The sequence below is a fragment of the Thalassophryne amazonica genome, chromosome 7, assembly GCF_902500255.1.
Source record: "Thalassophryne amazonica chromosome 7, fThaAma1.1, whole genome shotgun sequence".
Lineage (NCBI taxonomy): Eukaryota > Metazoa > Chordata > Actinopteri > Batrachoidiformes > Batrachoididae > Thalassophryne > Thalassophryne amazonica.
In genome coordinates, this window is record NC_047109.1 from 94,418,421 (window position 1) to 94,446,226 (window position 27,806).

Consider the following 27,806-nt stretch of genomic DNA (forward strand, 5'->3'; position numbering starts at 1 on the left):
GTGGCCTTTCTGTGTGGAGTGTGCATGTTCTCCCCATGTTTGCATGGGCTCTCTCCGACTTCTTCTCACACCCAAAAGACATGCAGGTGAGATGAATAATTCACTTGGAAACTTAAATTGTCAGTAGGTGTGCTTGCGGGTGTGAATGTGTTGGTCTTTCTATCTGTGGCCTTGTGACAGACTGGTGTCCTGTCCAGGGTGTACCCTCGCACGACAACCGGCCTGGCTATGAATTGGGCTGATACTGGCCTCCGTTTTGGAGTGACATTTCCTACTCCCAAACGACCAATAGGGGAGCAGCGCTCGCACCCCATCAAAATGAGGCTGGCACGTATTGTCCGCCAACAAATCACAGGCTAGGAGAGAGAGGAGCAGTATCTGACCCAATTCAGGCCCGGTTGTCGGGCTAGGTGTACCCCGCCTCACACCCTAAGACCCTGGGATACACTCCAGCTACCCCACCCCGTGACCGCTGCAATACCACTCCAGGCCGCTGGCTGTGCTCTAACAGCCATCTTCTCTTCCTGCTCTTGCCGCGCTTTGTTTCCTTTTCGTCTCCTTTCCGCAGGCTGTGTTGCTACTAAAACGACTGACCGAATTTACTATTTTGTTTTTATTTTTTTGTTTCCATGTCGGGAATGTTTAGCTAGTTTCGTTTCACAAATGAGGACTGATTTGTTCCGGGAGAAGGCGCCGTGTGGTCGGTCGGATATGTGGTTGTGCTGATTTTTTTGTTCTGCAGGTGTAGGTGTGACCAGCAGCCTGATTATATAAATTCCCACACAAAGCCTGTTCGACAACTATCAGCCAAAAACATCCCGCGGAGCACAACGACGCCCTGAGGAGTGTACAAATGTAGCGCTTCATCAGGTAAGGACAATACGTCTAACAAACATGACTGAAACACGTCTTTTAAATTGTGGCTGCTCGAAAATGGTCATTCGACGCAGGTATTTTTTTTTTTGATATAATATCTTTATTCTGGATAGTTGAAAGAAAGCTACCTGTTTTATGCTGACGTCATTCTCCCAGCGCTCTGTGGGCCATAGCAACCAAGGCAAAGGGTAAAACAATGTGTTGCTGAGAGTATCAGAAGGCAGGTTTTGTAGTTTGCTACACGCAGTGTGCAAACTGAAACAAACACACTTGGACCTTTTTGTTGTGTATTTTATTTATTTTTTTTTTTTGGTTTTTGGCACTCCTGAAACTGACCAACTTAAAGGTGCTGCATGCTTCCAAAGTCTGTGTAAAGGTCCTAACCCGATGTCTCAGATGCCGGTGTCACATACGGAGATGATCCCCGTACCAGATTTGTATATTCACTATATTCTGTGTATGCGCAAAAAAATGGGAAGTTTGTTGTGTATGGTGTGCGGAAAGGACTGAGAGGTGGTTGTAATTTATCGAGAAAAATAGCCTAACCCGCCTGTGAACCAGATTTTGGTCCGCACACAGAAAGGGTAAACTCGGTACAAAACAAACGTCTCGTTTTTCGTGGAGATAAGATCACATTAAATCTGATTTTGATCTGCACACAGAAAGGGTAAACTCAGTACAGAACAATCTACTTGTTTATCGCGCATGTGCAGATAGTGAATATACAAATCTGGTACTGGGGTAACATCAGTCCGTGACACCAGGTTACACTTAGGATTAGGGTTTGTGTTTCATTTATCTGAAGTGCATAAAAAGTTAAGAAGGTTTAACAATATTTCCGTTTCCGAACCACATCTTTGTGCACCCCCAGCGTACTTCTACTGTAGCAGAATTACAATTTGGTCCATGTCAAATTTCAGAATATTTCTGATTTGAATACTGCGCTGATCATAATCTTGGCCAAAAATCTCTGAGACATTACAACAGTACTAAAAGAGAAAACATGTCACTTTGCTTAATCACGAGTGAGACAACAAAGGTAGAAAGAAGAGAGAAATGGCTCCCGAAGATTAGTAGAAGTGCTGCCTAGCGTGAAATTGTGGTGGCCCATGTGAAGCTGTCATTCTAACCTAATTAATATTTTGACTTTTAATTGAATTAAAAATATATTACTTCAATATCAGGAAGTTCCTTTGGCTTCTCCCTTTTTTGTATTCGACGTCTCCCTTTTTTGTTCCAGTTGAGTAGCCATAGCTGGTCTGAGCTGGATCTGCATGTTGTTGTCGGACAAGTTTTACAGTACACTGCATGCCATTCATGATGCTACTCCACATTACATTAAAAATGGGTATGGCTGGTCAAACGCACTACCTGCTTGGCCATCACACAGCCCAAGGCTTTGGATCATATTACTCACGAATTATTTATTCATGCCTGAATGAACAAACTGGTCAGCCTCTGTAAATGTAACTGACAGATTTGATGTAAATTAAAAACAGCAAAAGTCCAGTTATCTCCCATTGAAGACAGTGGACTGGAATTATTTTCATTGATGAACATCTTCATATAGTATACTCAAAGACTATACTGGGCACACTCTGACATAACCCGTTGGTTTTCTGTAGAGACCCGGAACAGCCGAAATAAAGCCCATGTCTGGGCTATGTTGTGGGTAACGCCATCTGATGAAAGATGCCTGAACATGCCCCTCTCTTAGAGTCCACCTAACCTGGGTTCTGGTGTTTATGAAATCATATTTTTACGGACTGTGTAGTAGTTCTCCACACAGTTTACTTTGTTGTAGACATTAAACGTTAGAAGCCACATAGTTTCTCAGTTATCATGACATGCATTAAGTGGACCTAACTGATGAAGCTAACGACAACTGTTAAATGTGCTAACACTGTTAGCATACAACATTAAATCCGACGAGTTTCACTCTTCGAGAATGCTGCAATAGAGACGTCTACTCTGTTAGCATGTTTCAACACACAACAAGCTGTATTATTCCAGGTGTCAGTAATAAAATACTACATACAAGCAGACACAGTCTCCACAGCCAGTTGCATTGAGCAGACAGTGCTATTTTTGTGACGCTTCGCTCAGTCGCTGTCACTCAAAGCGACCACACCTCAATATTTACAGAACTTTATGGTTTAAAGCAGCATCTCAAACGAAGAAGTGAAATATATATATATATATATATATACATACAGTTGTCGCGGAGGAAACTATGGATGACAGTGTTTTGGTCCATATGGACCAAAACTGTTTTTGTTGTTTGTTTGTTTGTTTTTACCAGGCCATAAACATGTTTACTTCTGTTTTAAAGTTGGACATTTTAAGGCAGAGTACTAGTAGTAGAAGACCAGCCCGTAGACCCTGTGACCAAACTCTGGGAACAAAGGTTTGAAAATGGTTTTGGGTTCCCTGATGGATTTTGAACATTTTTAACTTGGGCTGTCCTCTTCAAACTTCCATGGATTTTTGGGAGGGAACAACAAAGGTCAAACAAGGGTCAGAATTTAAAATTGTCCCAATTGTGTCAGTATGCATATTAAATTATTCGTCTACTCATAGCGATTCCAAAAATATATAGTTTGTTATGCATCCAACCTTTAAATGAGGACGCAATGCCTTGAAATATCAAAAGGTCAATGAACATTTGATAATATGAAAAACTGGTTAAAACCTTTAGCCATGCCTAATTTTGATGATATTGGTTTGTGCCAATATCATCTCATGCTGAATATGTTATTCAGCATGAGAAATTCATCTAAGCACTTTAAAAAAAAATAAATAAAAAATGGAAGTCTTGGGCTTTAGTAGAGAAGCTTGAATCTTCGACTGGACTGGGTTGCTTGACGTGAGGACGTTTCGCTTCAACTCACAGAAGCTTCCTCAGCTAAAATTCTTGCTCTGGTAGTCTGACTTCTGTCTTGACTCTTGTAGAGAAGAATAAACCAGAAGCCAACAAAAGCTGGAGTTTTTTAACCTAACCAGACCCCACCTACCGAGAGGCTGACTGCTATAGGCTAGTGACTAAACAATAGCTCTAATTAGCAACTATTGTGCTGGCAGGACAGCTGTCCCTCTAATGATGGGATGGATGCCTTTCTGATGAGTCCCTTGATGACTTGAATGACTCATTACCATGAACAAAAGACTGAAACTCCTTTGACCTGAGTACCCCATTGTAAACAGGGGATAAAGTGTGTCTCAGACCCCCTCCCCGGTTAAGGCTGGGTTTCAACTGTTTTACAAAGAATGCTTCCTTGACACCTCTCTCAAACCATTTCTTCTCTCTGGTGGAGATGAACTGCAGACTGAGGTCCACTGGTCTGCAGTTCATCTCCACCTGAAAGACACTAACCACACGTTTGAGGACAAGGAAGTTAAAATCTTAGCCAGAGAGAAGAAATGGTTTGAGAGAGGTGTCAAGGAAGCATTCTTTGTAAAACAGTTGAAACCCAGCCTTAACCGCGGAGCGGGTCTCAGACACGCTTTGTCCCCTGTTTACAATGTGGTACTCAGGTCAAAGCAGTTTCAGTCTTTTGTTCATGGTAATGAGTCATTCACGTCATCAGGAGAGAGTCGTCAAGGGAGCCATCAGGGGAGGCTTCCGTCCTGTCATTAGGAGAGTGCTAACTAGAGCACAATAGGTGCTAATTTGAGCTATTGGTTAGTCACTAGCCTATAGCAGTCAGCCTCTTGGTAGGTGGGGTCTGGTTAGGTTAAAAACTCCAGCTTTTGTTGGCTTCTGGTTTATTCTTCTCTACAAGAGTCAAGACAGAAGTCAGACTACCAGAGCAAGAATTTTAGCTGAGGAAGCTTCTGTGATTTGAAGCGAAACGTCCTTACGTCAAGCAACCCAGTCCAGTCGAAGATTCAAGCTTCTCTACTATGGAAACCACCTGGACAACTGAGAGCCTACACAGAAAGTCTTGGGCTTGAAATTTCAAAATGACGCCACTAATCAACAAGCAAGTAAAAGTGAAACTTAAGTCAATACCGGGTCTTAAAACTTGGCAGAAATTACTATCTGTGAATGAATGAAAATTCTGCAAAATGGAAACCTGTAACAATTTCAGATTTTTTGCAGATGATGATTACCAGTGATTAGCAGTCTTGTAAACAATGAAGTGAAATTGGTCAGTGACGATGACCAGACATGAAGAAATAGGGCAATAAGATGCTTACTAGTCTGATTGCTATTCAAGTTCATAAATGAGAGAATCACCCTGTTGTGTCTGATGATTTGCGGACATTTATGCTGGATTTTACGGTCGCAAATTGAGTTTGACCGGTGGCGATGCAGATGTTGAACTTTAATTCAACGGGTTTAAAAAATTACATTAACCGTTTAGGAATTATGGTCATTTGTATAATAGGCCCTCCATTTTCAGAATCCAAAAGTAATGAGCAGTGTAACAGTTAGTGCACATGGAGACTTCATGGATGACGCTGTGAACTTTGCAGAATCAGTGGATACTCTGACGGCAGCACTTGAGAAGCTGAGTGAGGAGTTGGAGTGTATAGATTTGCAATTGTCTCTGTGCTGAAAGGGCTGAATTTGTAGAGAGACTCACTTATATCAGCAGTGATGCTTGTGTCACTGGTTCCTGGGCCTTTGAGATCGAGGGATGGTTGGGAAGAGGTTGTAGTGTTGTCAGGTCACTGGACAGAGGTGTTTGTCAATGCTGATGCCTTTGCAGAAGAAGATTGTTCCAAGTTTTTAGGGCCCTGGTGCTTCATATCATACTGTACTTATGGTTGAGACTTGGATGCTTTGTTCACTCTGGAATGGCTCTGTGTCAAATACAGTGTTGCTTCGGGTCAAGTGTCACTTGTATTGTGAGGGAAAGTCATCTACCACATTTTGGCCATGTGGCGTGCTTCTTAGGCATGATACAGTATGCAAGTGCCTAAGTGTTAAGGACTACAATGACTGGAAAAGTCCAAAGAAATGCCCGTGTTTCACCTAGGAGGCAGTGTTAGTTTGTCTGCTTTTGGTGGCATTTTGTCCTGTATTCTATCAGATGTCAGGAAAACTGTAACGAACACTACATAGGTGAGACTTAGCAGCCATTGCACAAAAGGCTATACCAGCACCGCAGAGAGGGCACGTAGTTGATGTTTCTGTGTAGGCTCTCAGTTGTCCAGGTGGTTTCCATAGTAGAGAAGCTTGAATCTTCGACTGGACTGGGTTGCTTGACGCGTGGACGTTTCGCTTCAAATCGCAGAAGCTTCCTCAGCTAAAATTCTTGCTCTGGTAGTCTGACTTCTGTCTTGACTCTTGTAGAGAAGAATAAACAGAAGCCACAAAAGCTGGAGTTTTAAACCTAACCGGACCCCTCTTACAGAGAGGCAGACTGCTATAGGCTAGTGACTAAACAATATTTTAGTCAAGACTAAGCCACCTTTATACAAAAGGCTATACCAGCACCGCAGAGAGGGCGCCAGTGGACCTCAGTCTGCAGTTCATCTCCACCTTAAAGACACTAACCACACATTTGAGGACAAGGAAGTTAAAATCTTAACCAGAGAAAAGAAATGGTTTGAGAGGGAAGTGAAGGAAGCATTGTATGTGAAACAGTTGAAACCCAGCCTTTCCCGGGGAGGGGGTCTGAGACACGCTTTGTCCCCTGTTTACAATGGGGTACTCAGGTCAAAGCAGTTTCAGTCTTTTGTTCATGGTAATGAGTCATTCACGTCATCAGGAGAGCCGTCAGTCCCATCATTAGGAAGGACAGCTGCCCTGTCATTAGGAGAGTGCTAACTAGAGCACAATAGGTGCAAATTAGGGCAGTTGTTAGTCACTAGCCAATAGCAGACTACCTCTCGGTAGGAGGGTTCTGGTTAGGTTAAAACTCCAGCTTTTGCTGGCTAGTGTTTTTCTTCTCTACAAGAGTCAAGACAGAAGTCAGAATACCAGAGCAAGAAATTTAGCTGAGGAAGCTTCTGCGATTAGAAGCGAAACGTACTCGCGTCAAGCAACCCAGTCCAGTCACAGATTCAAGCTTCTCTACTATGTATACAGATGTTCAATCATTTGAAATTGTTTATAAATACTTGAAAGTATCTATATTATAATAGTCAAGTGGCCTGTATGTATGGCTTCGATCACGCAAAAACTGGGGAGAGCTGACATGTGCCATTTGGCATGCTTATATATTTTGGGTCAAGGATGAACACTGGAGAAACGGAAAGTTGATAGGACTAATATATTTTGAGAAATTAGCAATTTTAGCTAACCAATAAGCAATGGATGTGCTGCAGTACACCATGGAAGTTTGGTGTTTTAAATGTTATTATTGTGGTCCATGTTGTTGTTGATATATTGTGATTTTGTAGCTTGTAGGTTTAGTCACTTTAATTAAATTATGTTTACTGTTACCCTGAGTGAGTTCGGTCTCATGTTGCAGACACCATGAGTGAAATGTGTATTATGTTTGATCACCACCGTTTGTGTCTAAAATTAGAAGCACGTGCATAGACAAAGAGCGGTGCGTGCAAGCAAGCAACTTCGATCAGGGACAAACAGAGCACAGCTGACATTTGCCGTTTGGCATGCTTATGTATTTTGGGTCATGGATGAATGCCGCCAAAACAGAACGCTGATAGGTCTATTAGTTTTAGAGAAGCTACAAATATTAGCTAATGTTGCTAATTACATTTTGGACTCGCACTCTTTTCTAGCAGGGGGCAGTAAATCATCTTTATATTAAAAACGAGTGCGTGATTTTATTTAGTTAGTTCAGTGTAAGTACAAAGAATTGTAAATACATTAAAATACATGCATGACACAAGAAATTGGAAACTTATTTCCATTGTGGTCCATTTAAAAATCAAATGACATCATAGAAGTAATAATAAAATAAAATCAGCATAATGATAATAATAGTGTGTATATGATAACAATCTAAACAATACATTAAGACAGTAAATTAACATAAAAAAATATATATAATTAACAGGAAATAAAATAGCTGGGTTCCTCTTCTAAAAATTGTTGAGGTCTAAGGTTCTAAAGGCATTCGGGACTGACATGCCATTCCAACTCATTGCTTAATTTATTACCACCCTTGAAAAATGTCAGCTACATCTTTTATGAACACAACCCAATTTAGAGCCTGTGGATCCCCACGGGCAACACACTAGTGTCGATTATATGTTGCTTTAGCTTCACTCATCGTTTATTTTGGACTTCTTTGTTAATGGGGCTATTAATACCAGAGTGCATTCCTTCCAGTTTCTTCCCAAATAGCAAATCAGTGCGCGTTTTAAAGCACCATAGGAACTTCTTCATCCATTTTTGTCAGTTTTGAACAAACTTGGTATACGTAGTAGTTACGGCCATCATTGGCACAAGTTTGATTTGCCAAGTCGTCGCTAGTGCGTGGTAACTTCCATGTGTTCATAGTATAATGGCTTCAGTCATGTTCGAACATCTTTAAACTTGGTATTCCCAGTGAGTACAACTTGAAACTTATTTAATCCTGCTCCATTGGGGTAAAAATTTGAAGCAGAAGCAGTGTTTGTTGCAGTTTTGGCTGAGGGTGGAGCTGGACGCAGTTCCTTACTTATGTTTTTGGTTGGGTTGCTCGGTTTGTACTTTATAAGCCAGCCTGTTAGAAGGCAAGCTTGGGTAAGCTATTTCATCCCGTTTTTGCAATTTTTTCTTGGATCATGGGCAGTCATAATAGAAGGGCGCCCTGTGGAATAGGGATGTAACAAAGTATGATTCCAGGTATTTCATCTGTGCACAGGTAAAGATTGTCACGAGTGTGTCTGTAATGGGGGGGATACGTTGCATAATAAGTCTGGCTGGTCACATAAATGGAATTACAATTGTCAGATGAATTTATATTTAAATATCTCAGTGCAATTCAGGATAGTGAACCCAGATCTTGCCATTTCTATAACATATGATAACATTTATTGCCCACTTACTAATGATATATTTGTAAACCCAATGGAATACTTGACATCAACTTGGTATGAATGTCATCAAACTGAACATCTGCACCCTTTTATCTCTTCAGCCTTCAGTCATGTCCATCGAGTACACCATTGATATCCAACTGACAGAGTTGGGATTTCCGGAGATCTTGGATTCAGAGGAAGCAGCATCGAGAACAACTGTCAAAGGTGCTGGACATCGTGCATCATCAAAACCCACAGCAGAAAGTCCAACATCTACTGAACAGAAGGCCACTACACGGGAAGAAAATGGAATGCAAACTGTTGATGATGATGAATGGGAAGCACCCCAAAATTCATCAGAGGTGCAGATGAATGCAGAGAGTGACTCGGATGACAGCGCTGTTTCAGAGGTATTTGAGGAAGAAGAGCTGGAAGATGAGGAGGACTATGAGGAAGATGAAGAGGAAGCGCTAAATGATGGTACGACTCATTTCTTTTGTATGCTGTGGTTAAGGATGGTGTCCTGTAAAACCTGATAAGTTAATCCAAGTCAAGCATTTTGATGTGATTAATTACATAAGTCAAGTGTGATTTTAAAAGTCAAACACTGATAGATTAGTGCTGAATAAACTAGGCAGAATGGTGGTTTAGTGGTTAGCACTGTTTCCTCACAGCAAGAACATCCCAGGTTCACTTCTGACTGGGTCCTGTGTGTGTGGAGTTCGCATATTCTCCTGCGTTTATGTGAGTTCCCTCCGGGTGCCCTGGCTTCCTCCCACTTCCAGAAAACATGCAGTTTAGGTGAATTGATGACTCTAAACTGACGGTAGGTGTGAGTGAGAGTGTGAGTGTGTTTGTCTGTCTATATGTGTTGGCCCCGCCTATCACCCAATGACCAGCGTTCGATGATCCTTAACTGGAACAAGCGGGTTTATGTAACACCTGTATCTATCTTTGTCATTTGTTTGGTAGATTCTGTGTCATGTGACATTCATTATTTGTTCCATTACATGACTGATGTGTTTGTTCATGATGTGTGTTTATGTGGATGAGAAACAAATGAAGTGACACGACATGAGTCACGAGAATGCATTTTTGGTACTATCCGTGCATTTTTCTCCCATCGGTTTTGTACTATTGCGCCTCTGCATGATGTCTCAACATGTTTGAATTCAACAAGATTGCACAGATCCACTGGCTTTTTTGTAAAAATGTTCCCATGATACAAAGAAGCTAAATTCTACAGCCGCAGTGTTTGTGGGGACATCTTTAGCAGCTGTTGAAGTGCTGTTTGATGAAGAATTGGACAAGTTATTGTAGCTGTAGTTGATTGAAGAAAGAAAACGTATGTTTCTACACACATCATAGTCAGTGTTGTGGCAGCCAGTCCTGCAGGGCAGAATGAACTGCTCGGTCCTGCTGCCCTCTACTTTCTGCTTCCAGAAGAAACACTTGTGTAATTTTAAGTAAAATGTCAAATGTAGCGTATCTATTGATGTGTCATATAAAACAAATCATGAATGTCTTTCATTCTTGCAATGTTAAAAACTTGAAACATTGAAAGTCTGTTAACTTGTGCAAATATTGTTACCATTGCACTCATAAACATTCATTGTTTGTATATTAGAAAATGGATGGTTTATGGGTTTTCATACATGTAGCACTCATTCATAATAGTCCTTCAAATAGATTAACATGCTAAGTATGGCCAGATTTAGCCCTGGTTCTTGCAGTCAGACAATGATTCTTGGGAAGCAGATTCTTGGGTTCCACTGTAATGACTTTCTGTCAAAAAACTGTTACTTTGACTCACATTAGAAGTACCACTTGATTTGTGAGGAAATGTCAACTATGTGTTTCTCTGGGCATGATCTGGCACACAAGTGCATTGGTTGTGATGACCCCAGCACCTATGAAAAGTCAAGGCCAAGAGCATGCCCACATTTCTTCTGGTTGGAACAAATAGATGGCTACTTTCAAGAGGTGGCGATTGACTGCTTGTTTGCCTGGGTGCTTGCCATTTAAACATTTTTGTAGTGTTGTGGATATGGCAACATGCAGCACCAGCACATTCTCCCAGACTTGATACGAATTGTAATCAGTTGATGGAAATTGAGTTGGACTAAGGTTGGACTATCAGGTTTTACAGTGTGCAGTGTTGTGTTATGAAGACGCTTGAATTAGTATGATTAGTATTCACACACAAACTGCTGTTTAAGAAACCCAATTAGAGCTGCACATCACCACTAATTTGCTGATTTGATTCAAACTTAGTAGGCCGTTATTACATTGTTTGGCACATGTGCACAGAGTACTCCGCAAGGCGCTCCTGTAGAATGCGATGGGGAGCAGTAATGCGGGCATGCATCCTCTGTGTAATACACTGACATGACTGAATCTATGGATAACTGCGACAAATGCCTGTAAGTTGTCCAACGAAAAGTGGACAAAGTCCTTTAAATGTGTCCCAGATGGGACAATCAGAACAGTAAGACAATATTTAATAGATAACATTGTGAGCGCATTTTTGTTTTGAGGACAACTTTGGATGCTGTAGCTCCTCTGAAAAAGAGAGCCTTAAATCAGAAGTGCCTGACTCCGTAGTATAACTCTCAAACTCGCAGCTTAAAGCAGATAACCCGTAAGTTGGAGAGGAAATGGCGCCTCACTAATTTAGAAGATTTTCACTTAGCCTGGAAAAAGAGTCTGTTGCTCTATAAAAAAGCCCTCCATAAAGCTAGGACATCTTACTACTCATCACTAATTGAAGAAAATAAGAACAACCCCAGGTTTCTTTTCAGCACTGTAGCCAGGCTGACAGAGTCAGAGCTCTGTTGAGCCGAGTATTCCTTTAACTTTAACTAGTAATGACTTCATGACTTTCTTTGCTAATAAAATTTTAACTATTAGAGAAAAAATTACTCATAACCATCCCAAAGACATATCGTTCTCTTTGGCTGCTTTCAGTGATGCCGGTATTTGGTTAGACTCTTTCTCTCCGATTGTTCCGAGTTATTTTCATTAGTTACTTCCTCCAAACCATCAACATGTCTATTAGACCCCATTCCTACCAGGCTGCTCAAGGAAGCCCTACCATTAATTAATGCTTCGATCTTAAATATGATCAATCTATCTTTATTAGTTGGCTATGTACCACAGGCTTTTAAGGTGGCAGTAATTAAACCATTACTTAAAAAGCCATCATTTGACCCAGCTATCTTAGCTAATTATAGGCCAATCTCCAACCTTCCTTTTCTCTCAAAAATTCTTGAAAGGGTAGTTGTAAAACAGCTAACTGATCATCTGCAGAGGAATGGTCTATTTGAAGAGTTTCAGTCAGGGTTTAGAATTCATCATAGTACAGAAACAGCATTAGTGAAGGTTACAAATGATCTTCTTATGGCCTCAGACAGTGGACTCATCTCTGTGCTTGTTCTGTTAGACCTCAGTGCTGCTTTTGATACTGTTGACCAAAAAATTTTATTAGAGATTAGAGCATGCCATAGGTATTAAAGGCACTGCGCTGCGGTGGTTTGAATCATATTTATCTAATAGATTACAATTTGTTCATGTAAATGGGGAATCTTCTTCACAGACTAAGGTTAATTATGGAGTTCCACAAGGTTCTGTGCTAGGACCAATGTTATTCACTTTATACATGCTTCCCTTAGGCAGTATTATTAGACAGCATTGCTTAAATTTTCATTGTTACACAGATGATACCCAGCTTTATTTATCCATGAAGCCAGAGGACACACACCAATTAGCTAAACTGCAGGATTGTCTTACAGACATAAAGACATGGATGACCCCTAATTTCCTGCTTTTAAACTCGGATAAAACTGAAGTTATTGTACTTGGCCCCACAAATCTTAGAAACATGGTGTCTAACCAGATCCTTACTCTGGATGGCATTACCCTGACCTCTAGTAATACTGTGAGAAATCTTGGAGTCATTTTGATCAGGATATGTCATTCAATGTGCATATTAAACAAATATGTAGGACTGCTTTTTTGCATTTGCGCAATATCTCTAAAATTAGAAAGGTCTTGTCTCAGAGTGATGCTGAAAAACTAATTCATGCATTTATTTCCTCTAGGCTGGACTATTGTAATTCATTATTATCAGGTTGTCCTAAAAGTTCCCTGAAAAGCCTTCAGTTAATTCAAAATGCTGCTGCTAGAGTACTGACAGGGACTAGAAGGAGAGAGCATATCTCACCCATATTGGCCTCTCTTCATTGGCTTCCTGTTAATTCTAGAATAGAATTTAAAATTCTTCTTCTTACTTATAAGGTTTTGAATAATCAGGTCCCATCTTATCTTAGGGACTTCATAGTACCATATCACCCCAATAGAGCGCTTCGCTCTCAGACTGCAGGCTTACTTGTAGTTCCTAGGGTTTGTAAGAGTAGAATAGGAGGCAGAGCCTTCAGCTTTCAGGCTCCTCTCCTCTGGTACCGGCTCCCAATTCGGATCAGGGAGACAGACACCCTCTCTACTTTTAAGATTAGGCTTAAAACTTTCCTTTTTGCTAAAGCTTATAGTTAGGGCTGGATCAAGTGACTCTGAACCATCCCTTAGTTATGCTGCTATAGACTTAGACTGCTGGGGGGTTCCCATGATGCACAACCAGTCCCAACAGAAGACTGCCCCTCCCTGAGCCTGATTCTGCTGGAGGTTTCTTCCTGTTAAAAGGGAGTTTTTCCTTCCCACTGTCGCCAAGTGCTTGCTCACAGGGGGTCGTTTTGACCGTTGGGGTTTTTCCGTAATTATTGTATGGCTTTGCTTTACAATATAAAGCGCCTTGGGGCAACTGTTTGTTGTGATTTGGCGGTATATAAATAAAATTGATTTGATTTGATTTTTGTCACAGCTTTATTTGTAAAAATCATTCAGTATTACAACAGCAGCACGTGCTTACTCACAACACCCCATAATGGTAAATGGACTGCATTTATATAGCGCTTTTCCATCTGTATCAGATGCTCAAAGCGCAAGATGACAAGATGATTGTTGTTTTGTTTTTTTTAATTTCTGCAGATTTAATAAAAATAAAAACTAAAATCACATGTATTCACAGCCTTTGGTCAATACTTTGTTGATGTACCTTTGGCAAAAATTGCAGCCTCACATCTTCTTGAATATGATGCCATAAACATGGTGCACCTGTCTTTGGGCAGTTTTGTCCATTCCTCTTTGCAGCACCTCTCAAGCTTCATCAGGTTGGATGGGGCGCATCGGTGCACAGCCATTTTCAGATCTCTCCAGAGATGTTAAATCAGATTCAGGTCTGGGCTCTGGCTGGGTCACTCAAGGACATTCACAGAGTTGTCCTGAAGCCACTCCTTTGATATCTTGAGTGTGTGCTTAGGAGTCATTGTCCTGCTATTGCCCCAGTCTGATGAAGAGCACTCTGGAGTAGGTTTTCATCCAGGATGCCTATGTACATTGCTGCATTTATCTTTCCCTCAATCCTGACTAGTCTCTCAGTTCCTGCTGCTGAAAAACATCCCCACGGCATGATGCTGCCACCACCATGCTTCAGTGTAGGGATGGTGCCAGGTTTATTCCAAAGATGACGCCTGGCATTCACGTCAAAACGTTCAATCTTTGTTTCATCAGACCAGAGATTTTGTTTTGCATGGTCTGAGAGTCCTTCAGGTGCCTTTTAGCAAACTCCACGTGGGCTGCCACGTGCCTTTTACTAAGGAGTGGCTTCCGTCTGGCCATTCTACCATACAGGCTTGATTGGTGGATTGTTGCAGAGATGGTTGTCCTTCCGGAAGGTTCTCCTCTTTCCACAGAGGAATGCTTGGAGCTCTGACAGAGTGACCATTGGGTTCTTGGTCACCTCCTTGACTAAGGCCCTTCACCCCTGATTGCTCAGTTTAGACGGGCAGCCAGCTCTGGGAAGAGTCCTGGTGGATCCCAACTTCTTGCATTTACGGATGATGGAGGCCACTGTGCTCATTGGGACCTTCAAAGCAGCAGAAATGTTTGTGTACATTTCCCAGATTTATCAAATCAATTTTATTTATATAGCGCCAAATCACAACAAACAGTTGCCCCAAGGGGCTTTATATTGTAAGGCAAAAGCCATACAATAATTACAGAAAAACCCCAACGGTCAAAACGACCCCCTTCAGCTTTCAGGCTCCTCTCCTGTGGAACCAGCTCCCAATTCAGATCAGGGAGACAGACACCCTCTCTACTTTTAAGATTAGGCTTAAAACTTTCCTTTTTGCTAAAGCTTATAGTTAGGGCTGGATCAGGTGACCCTGAACCATCCCTTAGTTATGCTGCTATAGACGTAGACTGCTGGGGGGTTCCCATGATGCACTGTTTCTTTCTCTTTTTGCTCTGTATGCACCACTCTGCATTTAATCATTAGTGATCGATCTCTGCTCCCCTCCACAGCATGTCTTTCTCCTGGTTCTCTCCCTCAGCCCCAACCAGTCCCAGCAGAAGACTGCCCCTCCCTGAGCCTGGTTCTGCTGGAGGTTTCTTCCTGTTAAAAGGGAGTTTTTCCTTCCCACTGTAGCCAAGTGCTTGCTCACAGGGGGTCGTTTTGACCGTTGGGGTTTTACATAATTATTGTATGGCCTTGCCTTACAATATAAAGCGCCTTGGGGCAACTGTTTGCTGTGATTTGGCGCTATATAAAAAAAATTGATTGAATTGATTGATTGAAAGTGAATAATGTGTAAATAATTTAGAGGTGATTCAGCAGAGAGTGCTTTAGTTAAGGCACGTGAAGATTACACTGTGAAATAAATCGTTATCTAGATCAATCTAACTACGCAGATTAAACAGCTAACAGATACAGCAAAACATCGCTGTGCTCCGGAACAGGAAGTGATACAATACCGCAGTGAGAGCCAACCACCAATAGAGGCAAGTAATGATTTATGCATCAAGACCATCCTGTCTCTGAGGTCTACAGACAATTCCTTTGACTTCATGCTTGGTTTGTGCTCTGACATGCACTGTCAACTGTGGGACCTTATATGTAGAGATGTGTGTGCCTTTTCCAAGTCATGTCCAATCAACTGAATTTACCTCAGGTGGACTCCAATTAAGCTTTAGAAATGTCTCATGAATGATCAGTGAAAACAGGATGCACCTGAGCTCAGTTTTGAGATTCATGGCAAAGGCTGTGAATAGAGGATTCTCTTTCACCTAAACAAGTGTTTTCACTTTCTTGTGTCATCCATGTATTTTTAATGTATTCACAGTTATATTGTGTACTTACATTGAACTTACTGAAGAAAATCACGCATGTATACACGTACACAGACGGCACTTAACCTTTAATATATAGATGATTTACCGCCCCCTTCTGGAATGGCGTATGAGTCCAGAATGTAATTATCAACGTCCATTGTTCACTGATGTTAGATAATATCCGTAGTTTCTCCAGAAGTATTAGTCCTACCAACGTTCCGTTTTGGCTGCATTCATCCTTGACACAAAAGTACATAAGCATACCAAATGTCAGCTCTCCATAGTTTCTGTGTGATCAAAGTTATATGCACGCATGCATACACATACACAGATGCCACTTCTCTTTTTATATATTGTGGCTGCACGGTAGAACGAAAAGGTAGCCATGGCATTCTGTCCCAGGTAGGTGCACACAATCAGCCTCAGCAGTAAGGCAACTGCGTGCAGTACATACAAAACATGAGTGAACATTTTTATTCAAGAATACAAAGTTCCTTTTGATTGCCAGACTTGGACCTTCTTGTTTCTTTTTTCCCCCACAGAGTTGAGTCAGACAGGAGACTACCGCTGCAACGTCTGCGAGCTTCGACTGCCCTCCAGCTTCAAACTCAAAGAGCACATGAACCAACACACAGGGGCTCGTCCATACCGTTGTGCTGAATGTCAAAAGCGCTTCTGCCAGATTTCCAACTACCGTGCCCACCTGCGTAAACATGCTCAGGCTAAAGAGCTTTTGCGTTGCCGTATTTGTCTGAAAGGCTTTCGGTCAGTTCTAGACTTGAATGACCACCTGGCCGTGAATCACTTGGAAAAGGAGTTTTATGAGTGTGACTTGTGCAAACGTGTATTTGCTTCTTTGAAGGCATGTCAATTCCACGTGCAGTTACACAAATCCAAAGTAGGTTTTACATGCACAACGTGTGGCCGCCGTTATTCTACTTCACAGTCCTTCGCACACCATCTGAAGAAGACATGCTGTTACATTTTAAGATGCACTGATTGTACAAAGACCTTTACTCAGAAGAACGCTCTCCTGAAACACAGTTTCTCCCATCTCGGTTTGTTGCCTTACACCTGTGTACAATGCGGCTGCCACTTTCGCCTTGCAAAGCTGTACCACCAACACAAATGCCAACCCCAGCGCATTAACTGCGTTGCATGTCTGAGAGAATTTCTCAACGAGGTGGACTTTCAGCAGCACAAAAAGGACACAGGCTGCTGGGGCCATCTGGAGGCAAAGCCAGATGAGATCCGCTGTCTGGAGTGTGGCCAGTCATTTGATACTAAAGAAGAGCTGAAGAAACACAGTGGCGCTCACCAGAGAGTGCTGAAATGTGTCGAATGTGGAAAGGGCTTCCGGTCAGCCTTGCTGTTAATGTCCCACATGGGTGGTCACGCCAGCAAATCTCCCTGCCTCTGTCAGACATGTGGAGTAGGTTTTCCTCATCAGCAGGGCTATGACAGTCACCTGAAGACCTGCGGAAAAACACCCCTACCTACGGTAAGTACGCTCTACTATTTTTACTATTAAATATTGACCGATAGGATACATGGCTCCATATGGTGAGTATTAAACACTGTGTTAAAGTGTATGTGGTGAAATTGCAAAAGAAGATGAAACTATCGTTTTTATAATTGTGATTTTTTTATTATTATTATTATTATTATTACTAAAGTGCCTCTTGTTCAATACTTGTGAGAAATGCCATCAAATATTCATAAATGCTTCAGAGCTGCAACAGTGATTTAAAAATGTAAAGGAGTAAAAATATAGATCTCCAGGCTTACTGTAAATCATTTGGGCATGTATTATAATGAGATTACAGTAAACAAATCAGAAGTGGCTGGATGAAAATTAATGTCCCATGTGCCACATATTAACAAGACATATTAACATAATACATATAACACACATATTAACAAGAGCTTACATACACTAGTAAAAATGACATTTCTTCCAACTCAGTGAAAATCCTGTCTTCATTCTTCCAGTGGTGACAAATTCAAGTTCTTCAGTGTGAATTAAAAATCAGTGTTCATTGTGAACACAGAAACACTGGTTTAAAGTAGCTACAATGCATCTTAAAAGTATTGACAGCGCTACACTTTTCCTACATTTTGTCATGTTCCAGCCTTACTCCAGAATGAATGAAATTCTTTTTTTCCTTCAAAATTCTACACACAATACCCCATGATGACATTGTGAAAAAGTTTTTCTTTTTTTTTTTTTTCTTTTTTTTTGAGACTTTTGCAACTTTATTAAAAACGAGCAATCCGAGTTTTCTAACGTCCACGGAGGGTTGATGAGGACTCAAAAGATGTGTGATTCATTTTGTGAACTGGACTTTACCTGGATCCGGATTCCGCAACACAAGCACACACACAAGTAAACCAGTATTGATCAGTATGTCTGGTATTTGATGATTTATCTGGCAACTTGCTTCTCACTGACTGCTGTTGTGACACTCTTCTAATCTCTACATGGTTGTATTCATTTCTTTTATTTCTGTTGAACACTTTTAGCTTTTAAGTGCATCTACTGTGAATCTTATTTAACTACATTCCTTCTGTTGTGAATCACTAGTGGTTCGTTTGCATTAGCTGAGTCGACCCCCCCGTTTTTCATTACTGTTTCTACCAGTCTGATACTTCTGTTAGTTTTTCAGTGTAACTGCTGTAAATTTTATCTCATAATTTTACTTCTGTGTAAATCTTAGGAGCGGTTAGCATTTTCGCTAGCGGTTAGCTTGCCCCCCCCCCCCCCCATCTTTTTATTACTGTTTCTATGAGTCTAATACTGCTGTTCATTTTTCAGTGTAACTGCTGTGAATTTTAGCTCATTATTTTACTCCTGTATGAAGCTTGGCAGTGGTTAGCATTTTTGTTAGCGGTTAGCTCACGCTAGCTTGGCTATACTCTTGAATTTTCTGGTGCACAAAGTACACTACTGTACACTTTACATAAATCCTACGTGATGCTGGCAGATAGGGTGGCTCTTTTAGAGAGCCGTGTCCGTAAGATAGAACAACTTCTTAGCTCAGTGGAGATAGATGCTATGGGCACTCCAGACGAGGTTAGTGCTGGGCCAGCTAGCGTGCCCATTAGCATGAGCTTAGAAACGCCGGCTGCGGATGATAGCTTTCGGACTTTGGTTAGGTAGAGGAGGTCACGTAGGGCTTGGTGCCTGGTTGCGGTACCCTGATCACACTCACCACTGTGAACCGGTTGTCTCCCATGGATATGCCTGTTGTGAGTTCCTTGAGCCCACGAGTGATTTCCACTCCTATCTCCAGGGCGAAATGCTGAGCTTTAGTGATAGGGGATTCTGTCACACACAAAGTCAGGTTACAGATGCCGGCTGAAGTTAAATGTATTTCTGGGGCCAGAGCTCCCAACATTGCCTCCCATTTTACGGTGCTGATGCTGCAGAAGGGTAGACAGACAAAGGAACATGACATGAGATGCAGTCGCATAGTTATTCACGTCAGTGCCAGTGATGTCAGGATGAAGCACTCTGAAGTCACAAAAATGGAGAGAGAGGACTTGTGACCTTGCCAGAAAGATGTGTCTTTATCAATTAGTAGTCTCTGGTACTTCCCCCCTGCTGGCTGGCACAGTTTTGTAGACAGCAAGGCTTTAGTTTTATTGATAACTGGTCTTTGTTCTGGGGCTGCTGTGGCTTGCTGATGCCGGATGGCCTCCACCCTACTGTGGAAGGCGCCGCCATTTTGTCTTCGATCATAGATAGAGCTCTGCAGGGATGGTAACATTAGGAATTTACAGCAGGCCACGGTGCAAGGCTTATGACAAATGTGGGTATGGAATCCATTTGCTTAACGAGGAAATTAGTGCAAAAAAAAAATCCACTATGTTGATAGTGCAGTTTATGTGCCATGGTGGGAAATTCATCAAGTAGAGACTGTGGCCTGTTTCCGTAGAAGTGTCCATAAAAATCATAGAGGGATATGCTTTGCTAATTTAACACCCATTACTACATTGGATGATGTTGAAATTGAGGATGGCCTGTTGGCTGTTCCAGCAATATCAAAGATTTCATGTCTGCTACCTACAACCCGCGTGGAATGTCTCAAACCTAAACCTACTTCCAGGCATCTTATATATATGTTACTCTGGAACCACCCCTAAATCCAAACAGTCCGACTGTCAACCCCACTGAGGTCCTTAGTCTGTGTCTCATTAACATAAGATCCCTGTCCTCAATAACATTCTGATTATTGGTGACTTTAACATTCATATAAATAAGCCTTCTGATCCCCTCTGCAAATCATTTATGGAAATTGTGAATGCATTAGGATTCCAGCAATGCATTCAGGATTCGACACACATTAGTGGAAATACCCTGGATTTGATTCTCGCACATGGTATTGCTGTCACAAATATTGACATCATGCCTCTTGCATCGGTGGTCTCTGATCACTCACTTATTAGGTTTACAGTTTTGCTGCTGTGTTTAGTGGAACAACAACCTTATTACTGTGGTGATGCATCAACTACGACTGAACTCGAAAAAGCTAGACTGCCTGATATCTTAGCTTCACGTTTGGAAAATGCCCAGTCAGTAGACAGTCTTGTGGATAGTTTAACCTCAGCACTCAAAACTACACTCGACATGATTATGCCACTTTTATTAAAACCACGCCCCCCCAAAAACACAGTCACATTGCTTCAGCGATTACTTATGTGACCTCAAGCATAAGGCTAGAAGCCTAGAACGGAAATGGCGTAGTTCAAAATTAGAAGTATTCTACCTACCTTGCGTGATGCTATCTTAGACTATAAGCATGCATTACTGGCTACAAAGCGGACCTATTACTCTGATTTCATCAACAAAAACAAGCATAACTCAAATTTCTTGTTCCACACGGTGGCAACACTTATTCATGGACAGCCACCTGTAAATCGCTCTCCTTTTACAGCACAAGATTTCTTGGATTACTTCAAGAAGAAAATAGACGATATTAGGTTTTGGCCCAGTCACGGCACACGACGATTCCCGAACGAAGGGAAAAAGTAAAAAAAAAAAAAGAAAAAGAAAAAAAAAGTCAATTCGTTGAGAAAAGGTGGACGAAAGAGCTTTATCACTGAACACTCTGTGAAGCAAGAGTGCAAAAGGGATGAAAGAGGAACTTAACAAAACCGAAGCTCACGATCTCGACGCTTTAACGAAACGTGCCTGAAGCCGCAGCTGGAGCAGTGTGTGTCTGCATCTCTGCGTTCCAGGACTTGGTGCTGGGATGGAGCTCATAGCGTCTGGGTCCTGGAGAAACTGCAAACAGAAGCTGTGGAGATCTGTGTGCACGTCAGTGGACCACCTGCTCTGGTTCCTCGTCCAGAACAAAAGAGGGATCATCTCCATCATCATCACAATCCACACAGTCTGTCATCTTGCTCCAATAAAAAAAAAAAAAAAAAAAAAAAAAAAGGTGCCATGGTCACTGCTGTATCACTGTATTATGTTCTAATCTATATATATTTATAACAGAAAACTGTCAAAAGGGAGAATAAATATAAGTGTAAAGATGATTGAATATATCAGAGCAGTAAATCAGTGTGTGTTAATGCGCGCATTGACTGACGTGCGGTTATTTCACCAGCTGATCACCGATCCACAATGTGAATTCTTCCTTCCAGAACAGCTCTTTATATAATCATTTTAATTCATCTACCTGTTGTCACATGTACAGAGGGACTGGATTATCATTCCTACACTCATGGGTGATTCTTAGACTACGGGCACTTATGTCCTTTGATCATATTGTATGAAAAACAGAAAAAAGGGGAAATTTCACACTTTTATAGTTATCTTTACAATGAAAGTGTGTTAAGAAATTTGTTCTAGTAGTCTATGATGACTTTTTCACCTTTTTTCAGCATCATTATATGCAAATTATATATGTTAATTATATATGCCGTTTTGTGCTTGTCCCACACCCAGACTTTTGATCTTCAATGATAAAAATGAATGGTAAAACGTTTTTTCTAATGTTTTAAAATATCTCTGAATAAAATAATCAAAACATAATTGGGGTATTCAATGTCATACAACTGTTGATTTTTTTTAAAACAAAATGTAGTTGTCCCACACTATTGCTGTAATTTCCACCACAACACTGTAATGTCCCTTTAAACAGTTTGTATGAAAGATTGTTTGGGTAGTTTCTATGGAGATAAACAGTGACATCAGAGCACATGTATATATCGCCAAATCACAACAAACAGTTGCACCAAGGCGCTTTATATTGTAAGGCAATGGTGTGGTGGAAATTACATTTACAAGGCCAATAGTGCCCGTAGTTAAAGAATCACCCTCATATTGTTATATTTAATACAAAATAATAAACGCACACAGGAGCTGCTGCTGCTACTAATGCTGCATTCAAGTACCGTCGGAAATTACACAACGTTTTTGTTGTTTCAAATTCAACAGTTGCTTGTGGCAAAATAATTAATTATATCCACACAGAAGATTAATTCTGGCCTATATAAGGTGCCTGAGCCCAGTGAAGCTGACCCCCCCACCCAGATAAAAAAAAAATCCAAGCAAGCACCCTGAGTTTGCCCTTTAATTTCCAATGGTACATGAAGCAGCAGCAGCCTCAGCACTCTTTTGTCCCTTTTGCGCTCTTGCTTCGCAGACTATTCGGTGATAAAGCTTTTTCGTCCACCTTTTCTCAACGAATTGACTTTTTTTTTTTTTTTTTTTTTCCCTTCGTTCAGGAATCGCCGTGTGACTGGGCCATTAAACGTATCCCAGCATGCCTTAACCCAGCCACAACACCCTGCTATTGAGGTGGGCGCCATTACTGAGGTGTTACCTAGATTTACAGAATTTGATAGTATCTCACTAGGCATGCTGACGCAATGTCTACAAAAAGCACAACCTGCTTATTTGATCTGATACCAACAAAACTGTTTAAGGACCTGTGGCCCACTCTTGGGCCGACTGTGCTGAAAATTATTAATGTCATTAATCTCTGGATCTCTTCCTAAATGTTTCAAATCTGTTGTGATTAAACCATTACTTAAGAAATCTACAGGGCTGTGAAAACTCCGTGGATCCGCGGAATTCTGCGGATTTCATCATGGGGAGGGGTGCGGGAGTGTCAGTGTTGTACTCTTTAATTGTGATCGTTACTGAGTTTTTAAAATGTTTATTGCAAAGCATTCTCTTTTTTTACGACATGCAAGTTTTATAAGTCTGTGGACACTGATCTGTGTGTTACAGATACAAATCAGTTTCCTCGGATCCGCGGAGTTTCGAGGAAAATAAATGCCACTCAAAGCCTGGCTGTTACGACAGTTGTCGTAAAGCGGGACTGGTTGGTTGCTGCGGTGACGCTGTGTGGCTCCTGTGCGAAGCTAGCTGAACGTAGCATGTGGACATCGCAAACTTTTAGAACTTTCAAGTTTTTAAAAGAATTTTGCAGCATGTCTGTGTCATGGAGCGACATCAGACAGAGCGAAGATGGCGAGAAAGACGTTTTGAAAAAGTGTGATAAGGACAAGAATCCGTGGAATTGTTGCTGGCTTCATCAACACACCCTGAAAGATAAACGGGAAAAGTGAACTGGTAAGAATTGTTTTCTCTCTGGAAAATAAACATTGTGCTGTTCAAACAGGATTTCAGAAAAGATTATGTGCCTTTTTTTTTCTTTCATTAATCTAGACTTTCTTTGATTGAAAAAAAGACTGGCTTTGAATGAATTTAGGCTACATGAATTTACACAACAATGTAAATTACTTTTTATTAATGTAGACTTTTTTTCATGGGAAAAAAGACATTGTGGCTTTGAGTGGATTTACAGGAATTTACACAAGAATGTGTGGCTTTTTATTATTAGGTATGTTTTCGAGCCAGTGCAGTCTGCTTTTAGAAAATATCATTCCACACAGACAGCTCTCACAAAAGTGGTGAATGATCTTCTTGCTTGCAATGAATTCGGACACCACTACGGTTCTGGTGCTGTTAGATCTTAGTGCTGCATTTGATACCGTGGATCGTCATATTCTACTCGATAGGCTGGAGAATCATTTTGGGATTACTGGGAGTGCCCTTGCATGGTTGACGTCATACCTGACCAGTCGTTTGCACCGTGTTTTGTACAATGACACTACCACTAACCTTCTTGACATGAAATTTGGGATTCCACAGGGGTCCATCTTAGGCCCCCTGCTTTTCTCCCTTTATATAGCACCCCTTGGGCACATATTGCGGCATTTTGGGATTACTTTGCATTGCTGCGCTGATGATACTCAGTTATACATACCGATAACTGCCGGTAATCTCATCCACATAAAATCCTTAGAAGATTGCCTTGCATCAGTGAAAAGCTGGATGTCCAGCAACTTCCTGCTTTTAAACTCTGATAAGACGGAAATGGTGGTTCTTGGTCCAGTGAGACATTGGCATCAATTTGACCAGCTACTGCTTAGCCTAGGCTCGTGTGTCATACATCACACTGACAAAGTGAGGAATCTTGTGGTAATTTTTGATCCTACGTTGTCCTTTGGCCTCCACATTAGAGATATTATTAGGACTGCTTTCTTCCACCTGTGAAATATAGTGAAGATTCGTCCCATCCTGTCTGTCTGATGCCGAGACCCTGATGCATGCGTTTGTCTTTTCTAGATTGGACTGTTGCAGTGTTCTATTTTCTGGTTTACCATAGTCCAGCTTTAGGGGTCTCCAATTGGTTCAAAATGCTGCTGCCAGACATTTGACACGAAGCAGAAAGTTCGACCACATTACACCCATTTTGGCATCCCTTCACTGGCTTCCTGTCCCTGTGAGTTCAGATTTTAAGGTTCTGCTACTAGTCTATAAAAGTTTTCACAGACTGGCACCTCCCTATTTGCTGAACTAATCAAACCTTATGTACTGGCCTGGGCTTTGCGTTCTCAGGGTGCACGACTACTTTGTGTCCCTAGGATGAATAAGAAGTCTGCGCCCCTGTTCTATGGAATGATCTCCCTGCGTCAATAAAACAGTCAGATTCTGTGGAGACTTTCAAGTCCAGACTTAAGACGCACTTATTTTCCCTTTCTTATGGCTAGCACACTGATATAGTTCTATGCTTTTTACTCTTTTAATTAATTTTATTAGGAAACGGAGCGTGCCGCGGCCTCAGCTTTACCTAAATTCTGGGTCTTTTAGTGAAGCTCAGGGCTAGTGGCCGGTGATCACCTTAGTATTTCCTGTTTTCTTGTTGTTTAATGCTGGCAAATTATACTGTATTTCTTGTCTTTCTGATGCCTGCTTCTGTCTTTTCTCTCTGTTTAAGGTGCAGCTCCATCCAGAAGTGGGTGTGGTTTCTGAATCCCTCCTGTCCTGTGCACCAACAGCATTTACTGTATATTCGTATTGTGAATTGTTCTGTAATTTATGTCTGTAGCATGGCCCAAGCAGAGGGTCACCCCATTGAGTCTGGTCTGCTTGAGGTTTCTTCCTCAGAGAGAGTTGTTCCTTACCACTGCTGCTCTGGGGGTTAGTAAGGTTAGACCTTACTTGTGTGAAGCGCCTTGAGGCAACTCTGTTGTGATTTGGCGCTATATGAAATGAAATACATTGTTGATGGTTTTACATATGCAGTATATTTCTGTATCAAGATCAACATCTCAGTTGTTGCTAAAATTTGCAGATGGATCATAATGATTTATTTCCTTTCCCATTTTAGAGTGCCCCAAAGAAACGTGAGGCCTCCAAGAAGTCTGCACCTGAGACACCCAAAGTCGGTATCGATCCACGCCCCCTTGAGACATCTGGGTTCAGTGTCGGCACCAACAGTTCCAAGACACCGACACTTAATAAAGGTTCAAACGTCTCTGAGACATCTGGGTTCAGTGTCGGCACCAACAATTCCAAGACACCTACACTTAATAAAGGTTCAAACGTCTCTGAGACATCTGGGTTCAGTGTCAGCACCAACAATTCCAAGACACCTACACTTAATAAAGGTTCAAACCCCTCTGCGACATCTGGGTTCTGTGTCAGCACCAACAGTGCCAAGACACCTACACTTAATATAGGTTCAAAACCCTCTGAGACATCTGGGTTCAGTGTCAGCACCAACAGTTCCAAGAAACCTACATTTAATATAGGTTCAAACTCCTCTGAGACATCTGGGTTCAGTATCAGCACCAACACTTCTAAGGCACCCAAACTCCATATCAACGCAGCCTTCCCTGAAATACTGAATCGCAGTACAAGTGCACAACCTTCAAGAACACTGCAGCCCAGTGGCAAGTCGAGCCCCTCTGTATTAGCAGCATGTGTAGATGTATCAGATCCAGCAAACAAACCAGTCACTACTCATGCTATGCTATTAAAGAAACCTGCTCAACCGGTGGAGGATTCTGCCAATCTTGGACTTGTGACAGAAGGTGTTGGATCTCTGCTACCAGAAGGGTTTTGGAAACTAACACTTGATAAAGAGCCACCTCCTGGTGCTAAGCTTGTCTTGTTTCTGCCTGTCTGTAGTCAAACCAATGAGTTGTCATTGCCATCTGTTGTCTCTCAGACAATACCAGCTGTAGATACACAGGTAGCACCTCTGGATTTATCAAAGAAAGGTACTTCAGTTCAGTCTGCTGTCAATAATATGTCTCCTGTTTCTGTTAAAAGACAGCTCGCGGAGCTGAAGGTCTCAGGAGAGGCTGTTTGCACAGAGCGTGAACTAAACAAGCAAGAAAGCAAAGAGATGACCCCAGAAGCTAAAACAAATACTGAAGTGAGGCAGCTGACAACGGATGTGAGAGATCTCCCTAATCACATCATTTGTTCAGGGTCACCTGCACTCGCAAAAGCAGTTAAGGAGGAGCCTCAGTCTTCAGGTTTTGATTGTCATTTGCAGACATCCAAAACAAACCAGCTGTCAGACTGTAGCCCAGCAAAACAAATTAAACTTGAGGATGAAATTTCATACTCGACCTATGCTGACTCTCATGTCGATGTCAGATACAACTAAATGTTGGCAGTGAGTGTAAAGATTAACCATTCCTTACTGGAGGGTGTTTCCCTGCAAACAACAGGGTTTTTATTTTCCTTGCTCTACCTTTATAGATGACAAAGAAGTCATTCTACAGCAAGAATGATCTTTCTCTACATCTCAATAGGCACCTTGATGGTTAGTGCACACTCCACTCTACTAATTGCGCTGTAGTTGTCTCTCTGAAGTGAGACAGTGTTTTGCAAGGTGGCAGTTATTTCTGTCTTATATCAGCCAAGTTGTTTTAATGATAACCAGAGTTGTACTATTATACCCATGTTTCACTGGTAGAATTAAGGTAATTGGTTATAGGATGTCTTAGCTTAGAAGGTATTTGTCCTTTTCAACATCCCCAGCACTGGGTTTGTATCACACTTCTTCTACATGTACTTTACATAAGGTTTGCATGAACAGCCTCCCTGGACCAACAGACCAAACTCGTAGTTGGATAAATGTCAACACTATGCAATATAGTTGAGTCAACGACACCTTGTAGCATTAAAAATATCCTTGTGAGTCTCTGCTGGGAAAACAAACTTCTTTGTGTGTATGTAATTTAAGGAAGATGCTGAGCTTCAGATTATGAAATTATTTTTAATCTATGGGCACCCTGACCTTTAGGTGATGTATATTATGGCTTCAAATATTGGTCGTAGTCAGTAATATGAAATCGATTTATGTATTTGTGCGAAATACTTTGCTGTCTTCGGGTATGTTGGTTTTTCTAAAGATCACAAATAAATTTTGATTTCAGAGCAATATCATTGGCTT

General features: G+C 41.4%; 2 protein-coding genes across 4 annotated transcripts in view; both read left to right on the forward strand.

Moving 5' to 3' along the window:
- The window catches only part of LOC117514597 (zinc finger protein 576-like), a 30,468-nt gene extending 29,598 nt beyond the window's left edge, over positions 1 to 870 (forward strand). For all 3 annotated transcript variants that reach the window (XR_004561907.1, XM_034175127.1, XM_034175128.1), the window contains one exon: positions 743 to 870. Coding sequence is in view for 2 of the 3 variants with exons in the window: in XM_034175127.1 (XP_034031018.1) it covers positions 743 to 748 (6 nt within the window). In the remaining variant the exon portion in view is untranslated. The remainder of the gene's footprint in view (positions 1 to 742) is intronic.
- wu:fe05a04 (zinc finger protein 354A) lies at positions 743 to 27,806 on the forward strand. The gene is made up of 4 exons (XM_034175125.1): positions 743 to 870; positions 8,922 to 9,282; positions 16,572 to 17,530; positions 25,725 to 27,806. The coding sequence occupies exons 2-4, from the start codon at positions 8,931 to 8,933 to the stop codon at positions 27,012 to 27,014; spliced, it is 2,601 nt and encodes an 866-aa protein (XP_034031016.1). The 5' UTR covers positions 743 to 870; positions 8,922 to 8,930; the 3' UTR covers positions 27,015 to 27,806.

Bases quoted from the DNA above. Each gene is read 5' to 3' on its own strand.
- wu:fe05a04 (XM_034175125.1), top strand. From the start codon at position 8,931: ATGTCCATCGAGTACACCATTGATATCCAACTGACAGAGTTGGGATTT. The intron at 9,283-16,571 runs GTACGACTCATT...TTTCCCCCACAG, and splicing joins AGAGGAAGCGCTAAATGATG to AGTTGAGTCAGACAGGAGAC. The intron at 17,531-25,724 runs GTAAGTACGCTC...TTCCCATTTTAG, and splicing joins GAAAAACACCCCTACCTACG to AGTGCCCCAAAGAAACGTGA.